The sequence below is a fragment of the Brienomyrus brachyistius genome, chromosome 13 (assembly GCF_023856365.1).
Source record: "Brienomyrus brachyistius isolate T26 chromosome 13, BBRACH_0.4, whole genome shotgun sequence".
NCBI lineage: Eukaryota > Metazoa > Chordata > Actinopteri > Osteoglossiformes > Mormyridae > Brienomyrus > Brienomyrus brachyistius.
In genome coordinates this window covers 12018230-12032586 of record NC_064545.1, presented here as the reverse complement: position 1 = coordinate 12032586, position 14357 = coordinate 12018230, and the positions used below count along the sequence as shown (strand labels likewise).

The window sequence follows — 14357 nt, the reverse complement described above, 5'->3', positions numbered from 1 at the left end:
CCTAACCTGGCAGTACAGCTGCTTCATTCCTGCCTGTTTATTCTTTAATAAAGGACAACTGGCTTCGCTAAATGGGCCATTTAAAGGGTGAGTCCCGCTTTTAAGGGCCAGAGCCTCACTCTCATTAAGCAGCGGGAGCACGATGTTGTAAAACAGGACAAGACGGGATCGTGGGCATTAATAGCTCAAGTGGGGGGAATGAATGATAAAGACCAAACAAATTTGTCTGGAATAAAAGGACTCTGCCACTTCCCGGATGGAGCCCCGCACTCACTGACACGCAGCCCCTCTCCCTCCTCGGCTGCCTTTCCAGCCCCCAGCGCCCGCCGTGCTCACCAGAGGAGCAGAAGCCGCGCAGCACCCAGAGGCAGGCGGCGGCCGTCCGGGCATGATCCATACTTTTCTTCAGCAGGGTCAGCGTCAGGAGCTCGGCCCCCACTGCTGCTGCCTTCTCGCCGATCCTGTGGTCTGTGGGCACAGCGGGCCATTACGGGCGGCACCTCAGCCGGACAGGTATGGTGGCCCCAGCCCGGCCGCTCACCTCGAAAGCCGACCTTGGCCAGGAGGTGCAGCAGGGGAAGCAGGAGGCCACGGTCAGGAGCAGAGGTGCGGGCGACCTTAACCAGGGCCTGGAGGATGGACTCACTGCCACCTTGGGAGATCAAGTAGTAGAACCTCCGGTCGGTTCCTGCAGGGAGCAGGTCAAGGAGGACTGAATAAGGAGACAAAACATAAACACGGAAGGTTCCATGGAGACGCGGCTGTGGTTACTCACCAGCCGACAGGAGTTCATCTAGGACACTGAGAACGCTGATGGTGCTCTTTGCATCCTCGCAGCTCTATGAGGCAACAGGAGATGCAAGTCATGCATGACAGGCAGCGAGATGCAAAGATGCATTTTGTTTGCGGGACGGATGCTGACCGCGGCACTAGGAGAACTGCAGAGACCACAGCACAGTCTTCACACAAATACATAAACCTGCCGCATTTTTTGGAAGCAACACATAGACAAATGAAGTAAATAAAAGCTGACGTCAACCAATCAGGGGGTACCAGGTATTCTTAATATTTATAAAGGAAACAATAATTGTATAAATGAAAATGTCGTTTTATGAAAAATGGTATTAAGGCTTTCAATTTAAATTATTCACAATTAAATTGCGGCCTAATTTTTACCATTAATGCTATTTTTATATTAAAAGATTACAAGATATGCATACAAAATAAACAAAGGAGACCATTCTAATAGGATTGGATGGGGTTTTAAATTGGTTTAACAGGCCGAAGAACTAATCACATTGCAGCCCCCAATCGTAGGGGCGGAGCACAGACTGTCAGTGGGCGTGGCTCTGAAAGGCACCACCTTTGCATACCCCAATACTCAAATGATGTAGTCCACTGTCCAGAGTGAGCAAAGGGTCTGTGGCTGACCACACCCACTGCACCATGAACCCATTGGCTCGCTTTGCCCAATCCGGACTACATACATATATGTATATATATATATCTGATATATCTCAGTGAAGACTTGAAAGAGGACACATGCTCCATGCTCAGTAATTATCTATGACAGGACAGTCTCGCCTGCTACGCTAAAGGCAAAACTTCCTCCGCGTCGTAAAATAATCTAAAAATATCATGTAAAAATAGAATACTTATGCACCTGTCAAAAGTTAAAGCTTTGCTGGGAGTTACTTTACACATGGATTAAATTACTACTGGGCTTAATTTTCATAAGAGAGAGAAAAGGATCCAAGGTCACTTGATATCTCATTCCCTTGTAAACGTTACACAACCCGATCCAGTTTAAAAGCGGCTAAGTACGTGTTTTTTTTATATAACAAAGGAATCGTCTTGGCCAACACACTTTGACCTCATAGATTCTTGTTTCTGGCTTTGGAATTCGTTTACATGGAGATGACATCAACGAGAAGCTGCAGGCGAGGAAGTTTTTCTTGCAGTGGGTGGTGTTCACAGCAGAAGCCAGTTTGTATCCAAAGCACAGTGCCAGTAACCAAGAGAATATGGGACAGAAGAGCAGTATCCTGCTCATCCATCACTGCTAAGACAGGAAGCCATCTCTGTGTTTTTAAGTGCATACTTACGTGAACACTAACACTGGCATGTACCACTTTCTCAAGTGGCTGGTGTGCTTACAAATTACACATCACTACTTCCTGCATTTCCCCTGAAGGAGAAAGATTCCTGCATTTCAGGCTCCAGGAGCCTCACACTTGTGGCTGCACTTTCAGAGTTTTTCAGCACATAACAAGGACATCTGAAGCAGGAGGCCTGCAGGAGGTCGAGGTTTTCCTGCGGTGGTGATGCTGCTGCTCCCAGGTCAGAGATTTTTGGAGAGCCTGCTTGTGAGTCATCGAGCCGAAGGTTTCAAGCAGCTCTGTGCTCAGGCCTTTCCACAACAAAGCTGTCAACTTCACCAGTTTTTATTTTTGGAGGGAGGATCTCACTACCTGTGTTACATACCTACAGCCTTTTCTCCAATGCTATATGTCCATATATCGAAATAGAGACCAAAATGAAAATGAATCAAAATATGTAATAAAATTCCAAAAGAGACCATGATGCGTCGAAGGCCATTCAAACTTGAAAACATTTAAACTATTTAAATAGCTAATTTAAATCTGTCTTCACTATACCCAGGACTTTCCCATCATTTCATCACAATAGCCCAGCAGTAAATGTGTATGAATACTGCATTTTGCCCCAATGGCCAACAGATTTTTACAGTATTTAATGGTAATGGTGTTTGAAAAGTAGATTACTGTACCGAGTTTAAGACTAAAGACCAAGGTTAAGCATTATGCTAGCTGCCTCAACGGCTCCTCTTACGATTAAACGTCAGGCAGGGTGCCTGCCTGTTAACTTAACAGTCCGCGTGTTCACTTGTCACGGAGTGCCGGAGTTTAAAAAGGGATTACCGCCACTGCCACAGAAGGGGGTGGGGGTGGGGGTGGGGGGGGGCTGCAATTGCAATTAGGCGGCAGGCAATTTTCCCATGCATTGCAATAATTAGGCTAGATTTTAACTGACATGATCTGAACGACATATGTAAAGGCAAATGAAAAATGCCAGACAGACAGACAGACAGACAGACAGACAGACAGACAGATAGATAGATAGATAGATAGATAGATAGATAGATAGATAGATAGATAGATAGATAGATAGATAGATAGATAGATAGATAGATAGATAGATAGATATTTGGTATGGATACCAACAGCAAGTTGCACTTTACTGATTCGAGTGGGGCCTTTGAGCCGACCTCAAAGTATGGAACTGATATACAGTATGCTATATGAGTAATTTTAACTAGGGAATCTCATTATTCTTCTAATTAATATTTGCACTGGGCTAAATCGTGTACATCGGTGAGGACAGTTAAACGAACAAATAAATAAGACGATGCCAGTACGAGTTATCATAACGATAACCTATAACTAATTAATAGGCGAGATGAATTATGTCTATGTGATATAAAAGGTTTAAGCCAAGAAACCAAAATGATTATAAGCCAGTTTTATTGATCTCTTATTGCCGGTTACTATGCCTATAAGCTTACAATATTGCAGTAATGCATGCTTTATTCGGTGTCAGTCTCTAAATGAGATTTACTAAAAATACAATGATCAGTAGTTTCTCATCAGTCAATTAAATCCGAAATTGCCCTTTCTTTATAAATCATAGCAGAGGCTTTGCGTGCTATAACAGTGATTACGGGATTTTTCCAGATTTACCTGCGAAGCCTTCAGGGCACCGCGGATGCTAAAGAACACGATGGAGCAACGTGACCCACGTACCTGAAGCGCGGATAGGAGCCCATGCAGTCCGCCGCCGGTCGCTGCTGCCATGGGGGATGGAGATCTGTCTAGAGGCAGACGGAGACAGGGTGGGAAGCTGAGCTCAGTCACAGCACAAAGGATCAGGGCTGCAGCTCAGGGCTCCCGCTCATGTAGAAGAAAAGTGTTGAAATGTTGGAAGGAGTGGCGGGGTAAGCTGACAAACTGAAACTCTATCTCAAAGATAAGTTCTACGGTCCGTTTGTGCTTAGACGTTGAGATGAGTTTCCTATAAAAAGTCACTCGCTGGCCTGGGGATTAAGCAATCGGGGGGGGGGCTTCCAGCTTGGGGCAGCGGGGGCAGCGGGGCAGGCGGTAGGGGACGCCGCACGCTTGATTTCGGACGGCGCTCAGCATCACTACCATAATTACACCGCCACACAACAAGAGCAAAGAAACAATTCAGAAATTACAGCGGCCAAATCTAACGCCTTATACATCTGAACGTAATACTCATTATATTCAGAGGCAATGCTTAAAAACTTCTCTTTTTTAACTTAAAATATCAAATACAGAGTTTGAAAAAAGGTAAACTGAAGAAATATTTTAAAAGAACAGTAAATAACAGCACTGGTTACCATAACAGATGTTGTAGTTTTTTCCATTTTCATACCAAGTAAATATATCATTTAAACTGTCCAGGATAAATTGTTTTTTTTTTTTCTTTAATAACCCCCTTTCTGTTGGCAGTTGGTGCTGCCCTGGGGGATGGAGATTTCATTTTCAGTTAATATTATACCTTTTTAAGTTTATAACCATTATTTGAAATAATGCATTGTAGAATCTTCATGTAGACAGTCATCCATCAGGCACCGCGGTCATGGGATTAGAGCATGAAGCAGGTTCATTTTTTTAACTGAGTCACTGACACGACTGTTAAGCATATCTACCCTGTAAAAAGGACCTGGCAAAACAGTAATATCCAAAGTCCATTATATCCAGAGTCACTGTATGCTACAGGACACCATTTACTCATGCCACACCCCAGCAGACACACTTGTGGTATAGATTATTATATTGTACATGTAGTAATCCAACTTTACCTGAGCAGATGCGTGACTATTAATAATCCCGACTCCATATCTGCGCTGGATATCACCAGCACTCCACGCGCCTCGTAGGCGGAGCTGCATGTCCGTTATAGCCGAACAAAACTACAGCTAAAAGCGACCATGAGGACCAAATTGTTTGTCCGTTATATGCTAGTCCGCTATACAGGGAGTGCAGAATTATTAGGCAAATGAGTATTTTGTCCACATCATCCTCATTATGCATGTTGTCTTACTCCAAGCTGTATAGGCTCGAAAGCCTACTACCAATTAAGCATATTAGGTGATGTGCATCTCTGTAATGAGAAGGGGTGTGGTCTAATGACATCAACACCCTATATCAGGTGTGCATAATTATTAGGCAACTTCCTTTCCTTTGGCAAAATGGGTCAAAAGAAGGACTTGACAGGCTCAGAAAAGTCAAAAATACTGAGATATCTTGCAGAGGGATGCAGCACTCTTAAAATTGCAAAGCTTCTGAAGCGTGATCATCGAACGATCAAGCGTTTCATTCAAAATAGTCAACAGGGTCGCAAGAAGTGTGTGGAAAAACCAAGACGCAAAATAACTGCCCATGAACTGAGAAAAGTCAAGCGTGCAGCTGCCAAGATGCCACTTGCCACCAGTTTCGCCATATTTCAGAGCTGCAACATCACTGGAGTGCCCAAAAGCACAAGGTGTGCAATACTCAGAGACATGGCCAAGGTAAGAAAGGCTGAAAGACGACCACCACTGAACAAGACACACAAGCTGAAACGTCAAGACTGGGCCAAGAAATATCTCAAGACTGATTTTTCTAAGGTTTTATGGACTGATGAAATGAGAGTGAGTCTTGATGGGCCACATAGATGGGCCCGTGGCTGGATTGGTAAAGGGCAGAGAGCTCCAGTCCGACTCAGACACCAGCAAGGTGGAGGTGGAGTACTGGTTTGGGCTGGTATCATCAAAGATGAGCTTGTGGGGCCTTTTCGGGTTGAGGATGGAGTCAAGCTCAACTCCCAGTCCTACTGCCAGTTTCTGGAAGACACCTTCTTCAAGCAGTGGTACAGGAAGAAGTCTGCATCCTTCAAGAAAAACATGATTTTCATGCAGGACAATGCTCCATCACATGCGTCCAAGTACTCCACAGCGTGGCTGGCAAGAAAGGGTATAAAAGAAGAAAAACTAATGACATGGCCTCACCTGATCTGAACCCCATTGAGAACCTGTGGTCCATCATCAAATGTGAGACTTACAAGGAGGGAAAACAGTACACCTCTCTGAACAGTGTCTGGGAGGCTGTGGTTGCTGCTGCATGCAATGTTGATGGTGAACAGATCAAAACACTGACAGAATCCATGGATGGCAGGCTTTTGAGTGTCCTTGCAAAGAAAGGTGGCTATATTGGTCACTGATTTGTTGTTTTGTTTTTGAATGTCAGAAATGTATATTTGTGAATGCGGAGATGTTATATTGGTTTCACTGGTAAAAATAAATAATTGAAATGGGTATATATTTGTTTTTTGTTAAGTTGCCTAATAATTATGCACACCTGATATAGGGTGTTGATGTCATTAGACCGCACCCCTTCTCATTACAGAGATGCACATCACCTAATATGCTTAATTGGTAGTAGGCTTTCGAGCCTATACAGCTTGGAGTAAGACAACATGCATAAAGAGGATGATGTGGACAAAATACTCATTTGCCTAATAATTCTGCACTCCCTGTATTCAATGCTTTTTCTGTTCTTAAAGGCGCACGGCCCGGACCAGCGGATCTCGTCCGTTATAGACGATATTCCGTTAAGCGAGTCCACTATAATGGGATTTTACTGTATAATATCTGCGTGTGTCACACCTTGCTGTCATGCCTGCCATGTTGACCACACACCCCCTGCTTTCCTAGCTGACATGGTCTAACTAACCATGACTGGTGTTTGGTTGCCTTACCTCTTGTTCCAGCCCATTCATGTTAATTACGACTGTGTTGGTGGATGGGTTAGTATCAGCTCTCGCCCTCCTGCCCTGTAGTCTCCTCAGGGGCCTCCTGTTCTGCAGGCCTCTCAGGACTAACATGTCACAGTTCTGTAGATTTTTTTTTATTTTAATTTTTTTTGGTCTCCCACCTATCCCTGTCGCATCCTTGCAGATTCCCCAGTACCCTCTGTCGGTGACTCAGTTGTTGTCCCTTGGCCATGTCCCACAGCTGTTTCCTTTAGTGTTTCTGTCCATGTCCTTGTCGTTACACCAGGACAGAGCAGACAGAAGTATGTTGTGTGGCTCTTCACTTCCTTGGTTCCCAGTTGCTCGCTGATTCCTGGTTGTTGGTTCTCAGTCGTCATTGTATCTGGTGTCTGTTTCTAGTTCAGATCGCATCTCATGTCGATCCCTACCTGTTCAATGTCCTTGACCTACTGTTTATTCTGTTTGGTCCAGTCGCTCATCCCAGTCATGTCTAGGTTCACCCTGGTCTTGAGTTCTGTAGTGTCCGTCTTGCGCCTGCTTTATCATGCCCTGTCCTGACTCTTGTCTGCCCTTCTGTTCTGTCATTGGGTCCTTTTTCCAGCTCGTCTTGTGTTTGGGGGAAGGATACTGTCACACCCTGGCTGTCATGTTTACTGCTCCCCTACTGTTTTCCTTGCTGGCATGGTCAAACCAACCATGCCCACTGTTTGGTTCCCTTACCACTTGACCCTGGCTCCTGCTTCCGTCATTGTGTTGGTCGTGACAGCATGTAATATATGTCCAGAAAAATGTTTTAAATTCTTTGCTGTTTGCTGACAATAAGAAATATTATGCTTCACCCCCATGGCATGTTTTCACACTTATTCCTAAAAATCAAAACATGGTGCTGATGGTTTTACTGGTTGGTATTATTTCTGACTTGCATATTAGAAAGTGACTTTGTAAAATGTTAATGTAAGTTCACATCCTTGAAATCTGTAATTCAAAACTGTAACAAACTTACATTTTATGTATGTTCTCTGCCATCGGACAAGTGCCCTCTCAGGCAATAGAGAATGTATGGCTTACCTGTCCCATATAGAAGACAAATATGATGCATATGTTTCCTTTTAGATAATAGAAATTGAGTCTGATGCCACAGCTCAGTGAACAGCACATTTTCTCAAACGTCCAGCTTGTGGGTTTGATTAATGTCCTCTCTGGGTGCTACACTTTGCATGTTCCCCCAGGGTTCATTTTGGGTTTCCACAGATACTTCAAAAACACATGGTTCAGAATCTCTAAAATGACCTCCGTGTGCTTCAAAGACTTGCATTCCATCCAAAAGAGTGGGATAGTTCATGTGCAGAAAATAAAAATCCAGACCAAGACTTTATTTCAACCAACCAGTTGAGTATGAAGAGTCAGTCACAGAGTACTGAACTGGTTGATTGAAACAAAATCTTGGTCTTGATTTTTACTTTCTGCACCTGAACTTTCTACCTCTGCCATGCAGGGTGTCCCCTATCCTGTGTTCCCTAGGATAGGCTCCAGAATTTCCATGACAATGCACTGGATAATGGCTTACATATGATGGATGGACTTCAGCAGCTTAGGAGTCTGGGTGTTTTGTCAAATAGAAATGACATATTGATTTTTTCATATAGGATCCCTGTGTTACCTTACCTGTACCTAGAGATCTCCTGATTTGTGAGACGGAGAAGTGCAGTTTCAGCTGCATGGCTGTAGAAATGAATGACAGGGCTTAATTGCTTTCACAACTGGCCAATAGACATTTCAGAGATTGAAGGCTTGGTTGTGTGTCATCTACGACAGCTTGGGGAAGTGTTAACATAGACATTCCCTCAGTGTTACACTGGAAACACCGTTCGCATTCCTTCATCCCTGCCAGGACTAGGATGTAGTTGACAGCCTTATTGCAAAATTCACTTATTTGAAACAATCAGTACTGCAGTGGGCTTTTGGGACTCTGGTGCTGCAGCTCCCCTTGTGGTTCAGCTGGCCAAGTACAGAAGACTAGCAGAAGACAGGTACACCAACCATCAAAACTTAGCGGAAAGGGGACTCTCTGGCGGGGGCCTGAGCAGGAAACACCATTACCAGCAACAGCCCCTGTAAAAATGATGAGTGGTTCTCCCGCCTCCAAACTGGAACAGAAAAGGATGGTGCATATTCCAAGGACAAGAAATTAGGAAGCTCAAGTGGATTCCAAGCTGGCTGTCACTTGGAAAACCTGTGTCTATTCAGGCGTATTCTCTAAAGGAATGTCAAGAGCAGGATAAACCCACTTTCAGACTGTCACAGTAATCCAGAGAGGCAAAGCTTCAGGCATAAATAGTTAGAAATTCAAAGGCTTATGTCAGAATCCATCTCCTCACATCATTCAAATCTCAAACTGTGGCTTGAAAATTCAGGGGCGGGGGTGGGGGGGGTAATAAAAGCTAATCTGAAATGTACAAGTCAAGTGCTGCTCGCAATGCAGAATGCGATGGACCGTAATCAACCATGGCAACACCAGCATTATGTACTCACCACATGCTGTACATCATGCTTCAGGGTCTGAAAGGCGAAATGAAATGGGGACAAAGCTAAGCGGGTTTTAGGGGGGAAGGGGGTCAAATTAATACAGTCAGGACCATAAATATTTGGACAGAGACAAAGTTTTTCAATCTTTAAGCTCTGTACATTAACACAATACATTTTAAAAGAAACAAGTCAAATGCAGTTGAAGTAAATACTTTCAGCTTTAATTCAGTGGGTAGAACAAAAACATTATATAAAAATGTGGGGAACTAAAGTAATTTTTCTACACAATCCCCTCCTTTCAGGGCCTCATAAGTAATTGGATAAATTAATATAACTGTAAACAAAATGTTCAGTTCTAATACTTAGTTGAAAACGCTTTGCATGCAATGACTCCCTGAAGTCTTGAACTCATGGACATGAGCAGACGCTGGGTTTCCTTCCTTTTTAATGCTCTGCCAAGCCTTTACTGCAGCAGTTTTCAGTTGCTGTTTCTTGAGGGTCTTTCTGTGTCTGTAGTTTAGTCTTTAGCAAATGAAATGCATGCTCAGTGGGGGAGATCAGGTGACTGACTTGGCCATTTGAGAATATTAAAGCAAAGAATTGGAATAAAGTCCTGGGTTGCTTTTGCTGTGTGTTTTGGGTCATTGTCCATCTGTATTATGAAACGCCGGCCAATCAGTTTGGCTGGATTTGAGCAGACATGATGTCTCTGAACACCTCAGCATTCATTCGGCTGCTTCCATCCTGTGTCACATCATCAAGAAACACTAAAAACCCAGTGCCACTGGCAGCCATGCACGCCCAAGCCATCACACTGCCTCCACCATGTTTTACAGATGATGCGGTGTTCTTTGGATCATAAGCTGTTCCAGCCCTTCTCCATACGTTTTTATATCCATCATTCTGATACAGGTTGATCTTGGTTTCATCTGTCCAAAGAATGCTGTTCCAGAACTGTGGTGGCCTTTTTAGATGTTTTTTTTTTGCAAAGTCCAATCTAGCCTTTCTATTTAGGCTTATGAGTGTTTTGCATCTTGCAGGGAACCCTCTGTATTTGCTTTCATGCAGTCTTCTCTTTGTGGTAGACTTGGATATTGATACGCCTACCTCCTGGAGACTGTTGTTCACTTGGTTGGCTGTTACGAAGGGGTTTCTCTTCACCATGGAAATGGTTCTGCGATCATTCACCACTGTTGTCGTCCGTAGACGTCCAGGTCTTTTTGGATTGCTGAGTTCACCAATGCTTTCTTTCACTCTTAGGATGAACCAAACTGTGGATTTTGCCACTCCTGATGTTGTGGCAATTTCTCAAATTGTTTTTTTCTGTTTTCGCAGCCTAAGGATGGCCTGTTTCACCTGCATACTGAGTTCCTTTGACCGCATGTTGTATGTTCACACCGCAATCTTCCAAATGCAAACAAGACACTTAAAATCAACCCCAGGCCTTGTTTCTGCTTAATTGATAATGCAAGAATGAAGGAATTGCCCACACCTGTCCATGAAATAGCTATTAAGTGAATTGTCCAATTACTTTTGTCCCCTTTAAAAAGAGGGTGTCGCATGTTAATGAGCTGAAACTCCTAAACTCTCCATCCAATTTGAATGTGGAAACCCCAAAATGAAATATGAGAGTCTGCACTTCATGGCCATGTCCACTGTCTAACATCAATTGAAGTATATTTCAGTAAACAGGTAGAATAGTAAAACTTGTCATTCTTCAAATATTTATGATCCTGACTGTAAGTCCCAGTGTGACAGCACATATTGTATAAAAAAAAAGAAAATCAATTAATTTGCTTTGGGAAAATAGTGTTGATGCAGTTAGCTAATATTTGATTTGATGCATACCTCTGAAAGGCACAAATGCATGTTCAGCTTTGAGATATCATTTCATTTAAATGGGGGAAATGTCACAATGCATCAGCCTATATCATCTTATTACGAATGGCATGAAAGTTTACAATGTCCAATTATCATTACTGCTCCTTGTCAGTGACATTTTACAGGAACCATTCACACTTGGTCAAAACTGCTAAACTGCTACCCTTAGCCTTGTGCTTAAGAATGTCCCCAGTATTCAGCAGCAAAAGATCATGAACATCACAAGTGTACCTGGTGCATCCAGAGCCGTACAATGTCGATGAGCAAATATATGTGAAAAGATTTAAAAATGACTGATCTGTTTTTCCTAACTGGCTGGACAGTGGCAGATATCTTTATATCCTATCATGGTGCTTCGGAGCTAATTCCACAAAGCAAAACAGAGACATGTCTTGCCAGCCCAGCATACTTACAGGCACAGGGAATCAATTTAACCCAGCGATTTTCCTAAATTGCTATGCATGTTGGGAGGTAATTGGTGTACCCAGTGAAAATGCATGCAACACTATGAGAATTCTTTGGCGGGGAGAGGTAATTACTGTATGTAGTCAGAAATTCGACGTAAAATCATTGTAAATGAAACTATGTACTTTAACTCTTGAAGAAGATATATGTAAATGCTAAATAAATATATGGCATGAAGCCATATCTGGGGACACCTGGTGGTGGCTTTTCTGCAACCCCCCCACCCCCCCAATTCCTTCCTGACACCAGCTTAGTGTGACTCACCATAGCCAAAGGTGACAGAAAGGTGAGCCTCTCTAGTGCCTGCAAGCTGATACTCGCTGTTGCTTGGTGCACCGTCTAGTGTTGACAGAGGTCACATGGGACACAACATTGTAGGGTGGGCGGGAGGGGTGCTGAGAGGCTAACATGATGCCACCTGTTTGGATTTACATGGTGGGGGGGGTGTGGAGGGTTTGTCAAGCTTATTGTCGAAATGAAACTGTCTACGAGGAATGATGAAGATCAAGATTGAGCCCCTCAAATAAGACAAAGTCAGCATCAATAAATCAAGTCAAGTCACTTTATTGTCTTTTTATTTCAATGGAATTGCATTTCTGTGGAGCAGGACAAGGGACAGGTGAGAAACAAACACAAAAATACTGGAGGAGAATAAGTACAGAATATAATAAATGAAAAACTAATTAAAATGAAAGCAGAATTTAAAAAACAGTATATAACAGTAGACAACAATGACAACAACAATGACAGCAACTACAACACAGTGCAAATAAAAGAAGTAAATAGTGCATATAAACAGACTATGAGTAACAGGTAACAGAAGCAGTGTAGCGTAAATGAGCATCTATCAGCATTTATGGGGTAGGTGGGAGCTCAGAAGCCTGATAGCCTGGGGGAATCACTGCTACAGAGCTTGGTGATGGTGGACTGAATGTCCTGGAACCTTCTTCTAGATGAAATGGGGTGAGCAGGCTGTTTGACGGGTGTGAGGGGTCACATGTGATGGAGAGGCCCCTGTTGCTGCAACATTTGTTATATATGTCCATAATGGTGGGTAGAGTGGTTCCAAAGGTCTTCTCTGCTGTCCTTACTATTCACTGGAGGGTGTTGCTGTCTGAGGCTTTACGGTTCCCGTACCAGACAGTGATGTAGATGGTTAGGATGCTCTCTGTGGTTCCTCAGCAGAAAGCTGGACTAGAAGGGGAAGCGTGCTCTTCTCAGCAGAGGGAGTGCTGACACTGTGGTGCCTTCTTGATCTGGGGGGTGATGCTGTTGGTCCCTGAGAGCTCATCTGATACGTGTGCTCCAAGGAACCTGGTGCCTTTCACCACTTCCACAGTGGAGCCGTTGATGGTCAGCTGACAGTGTGTAGTGCTGGACTTCCTGGAGACTATTTTGATTTTCTTGATCTTCTCCACATTCAGGGCTTGGTTATTATCTGCAGACCGCATTGCTGTCTTCTCTGGCTCTTGTCTTCATGCAATTTCATCATTGTTACTGGTCAGACCGACCAGTGTAAGTGAGTAGCAGAGCAGTTGTGTGTCATTACACAATTAAACACAATTATACGTCAGGGATGTGCAAACCAGGAAAATGCTTGGCACGGAGAAACTCACATGGGGTCACTGGATGGGGTGGTGTTTATGAAATTTTTGAGTGGAAAGTCAACAGGTATGATCAATTAACAGGTGATGAGATGCTGAGGAAGAATAAATGGTTCACTGGGAGATGTGGCCTGGCTTCTGGATCTGGAGGCAGATTGGTTAGAGCGCATTGCATTTACACTTACTGGTGTACCATTAAAACAAAACATAGAGCTTTCAGCTAACCAGCCTGTAGAGAGTCGCTCTAAGCATTGTATTTTTCATCAATACCCAATCACTGCAGGGAAAATATATTTGATTAAATCTGCAGCCCTGACCCTCACTTATCATTCAGATAAGAAAAAGGTTGAAGGCTGAATGAATGATGACTGATGGCCATTTAACAAATTGACAGCACAGTCTAGACTGAGATGAATGGGAATAATTCAGATATTATGTGTCTTTCAAGTGTAAATTGAACCAGAACCAAAGATGTCATGTTTTCTGAAGGTCAGCTAAGAGATGGTCCATAAATATACGTGCTTTCTGTGTTAACTATGCTAGTGCGTATGCACAAGCTAGAAGTTGGCATGTGATACTCAAAAAACGTTGAAATACCATTAATTGTATCTGTATAAATAATTCCTCAATTGATTGACAGGTAATATGCATCACATTTTTGTTATACAAATACCCCAAGTGTATTAAACAGTAGCTATAGCTTCTGTATATGTGAGATCTCGATCGTCTCCATGATTCTGGCTGACAAACGTGTCCAGCTGGCCAAGCACATGCTGACGTATTTGTCTTCGCCTCTGACAAGCTGAAAGTTCGCGGGGCCTAATTTTAGATGACGTGGGGGTTAAAAGGTCATGTGGCCCCAAACGGAACAGGCAGCACACTAAGCCATAGCTATTGACAGAGGCTGATGAATTCCTGACATAATAATCGAGAAATGAGCAAGGCTGCATTTTGGGTAGATGTACATGCACTGAATATATATCAGAGATCCATCTACATCTCTGAGATAATCTAGCATTAAGCACA

The 14357-nt window shown here is 43.4% G+C and overlaps 1 protein-coding gene across 1 annotated transcript in view; it reads right to left on the bottom strand.

The window, feature by feature from the left end:
- Positions 1-13178, bottom strand: part of LOC125706798 (cytosolic carboxypeptidase 4) — a 157703-nt gene extending 144525 nt beyond the window's left edge. Inside the window, exons 1-5 of the mRNA XM_048973633.1 lie at positions 12965-13178; positions 3759-3889; positions 776-839; positions 542-688; positions 337-468 (exon numbers count right to left, since the gene is read on the bottom strand). Of these exons, the coding sequence (XP_048829590.1) occupies positions 337-468; positions 542-688; positions 776-839; positions 3759-3889; positions 12965-13178 (688 nt within the window). The remainder of the gene's footprint in view (positions 1-336; positions 469-541; positions 689-775; positions 840-3758; positions 3890-12964) is intronic.
- Positions 13179-14357: the final 1179 nt, after the last annotated feature.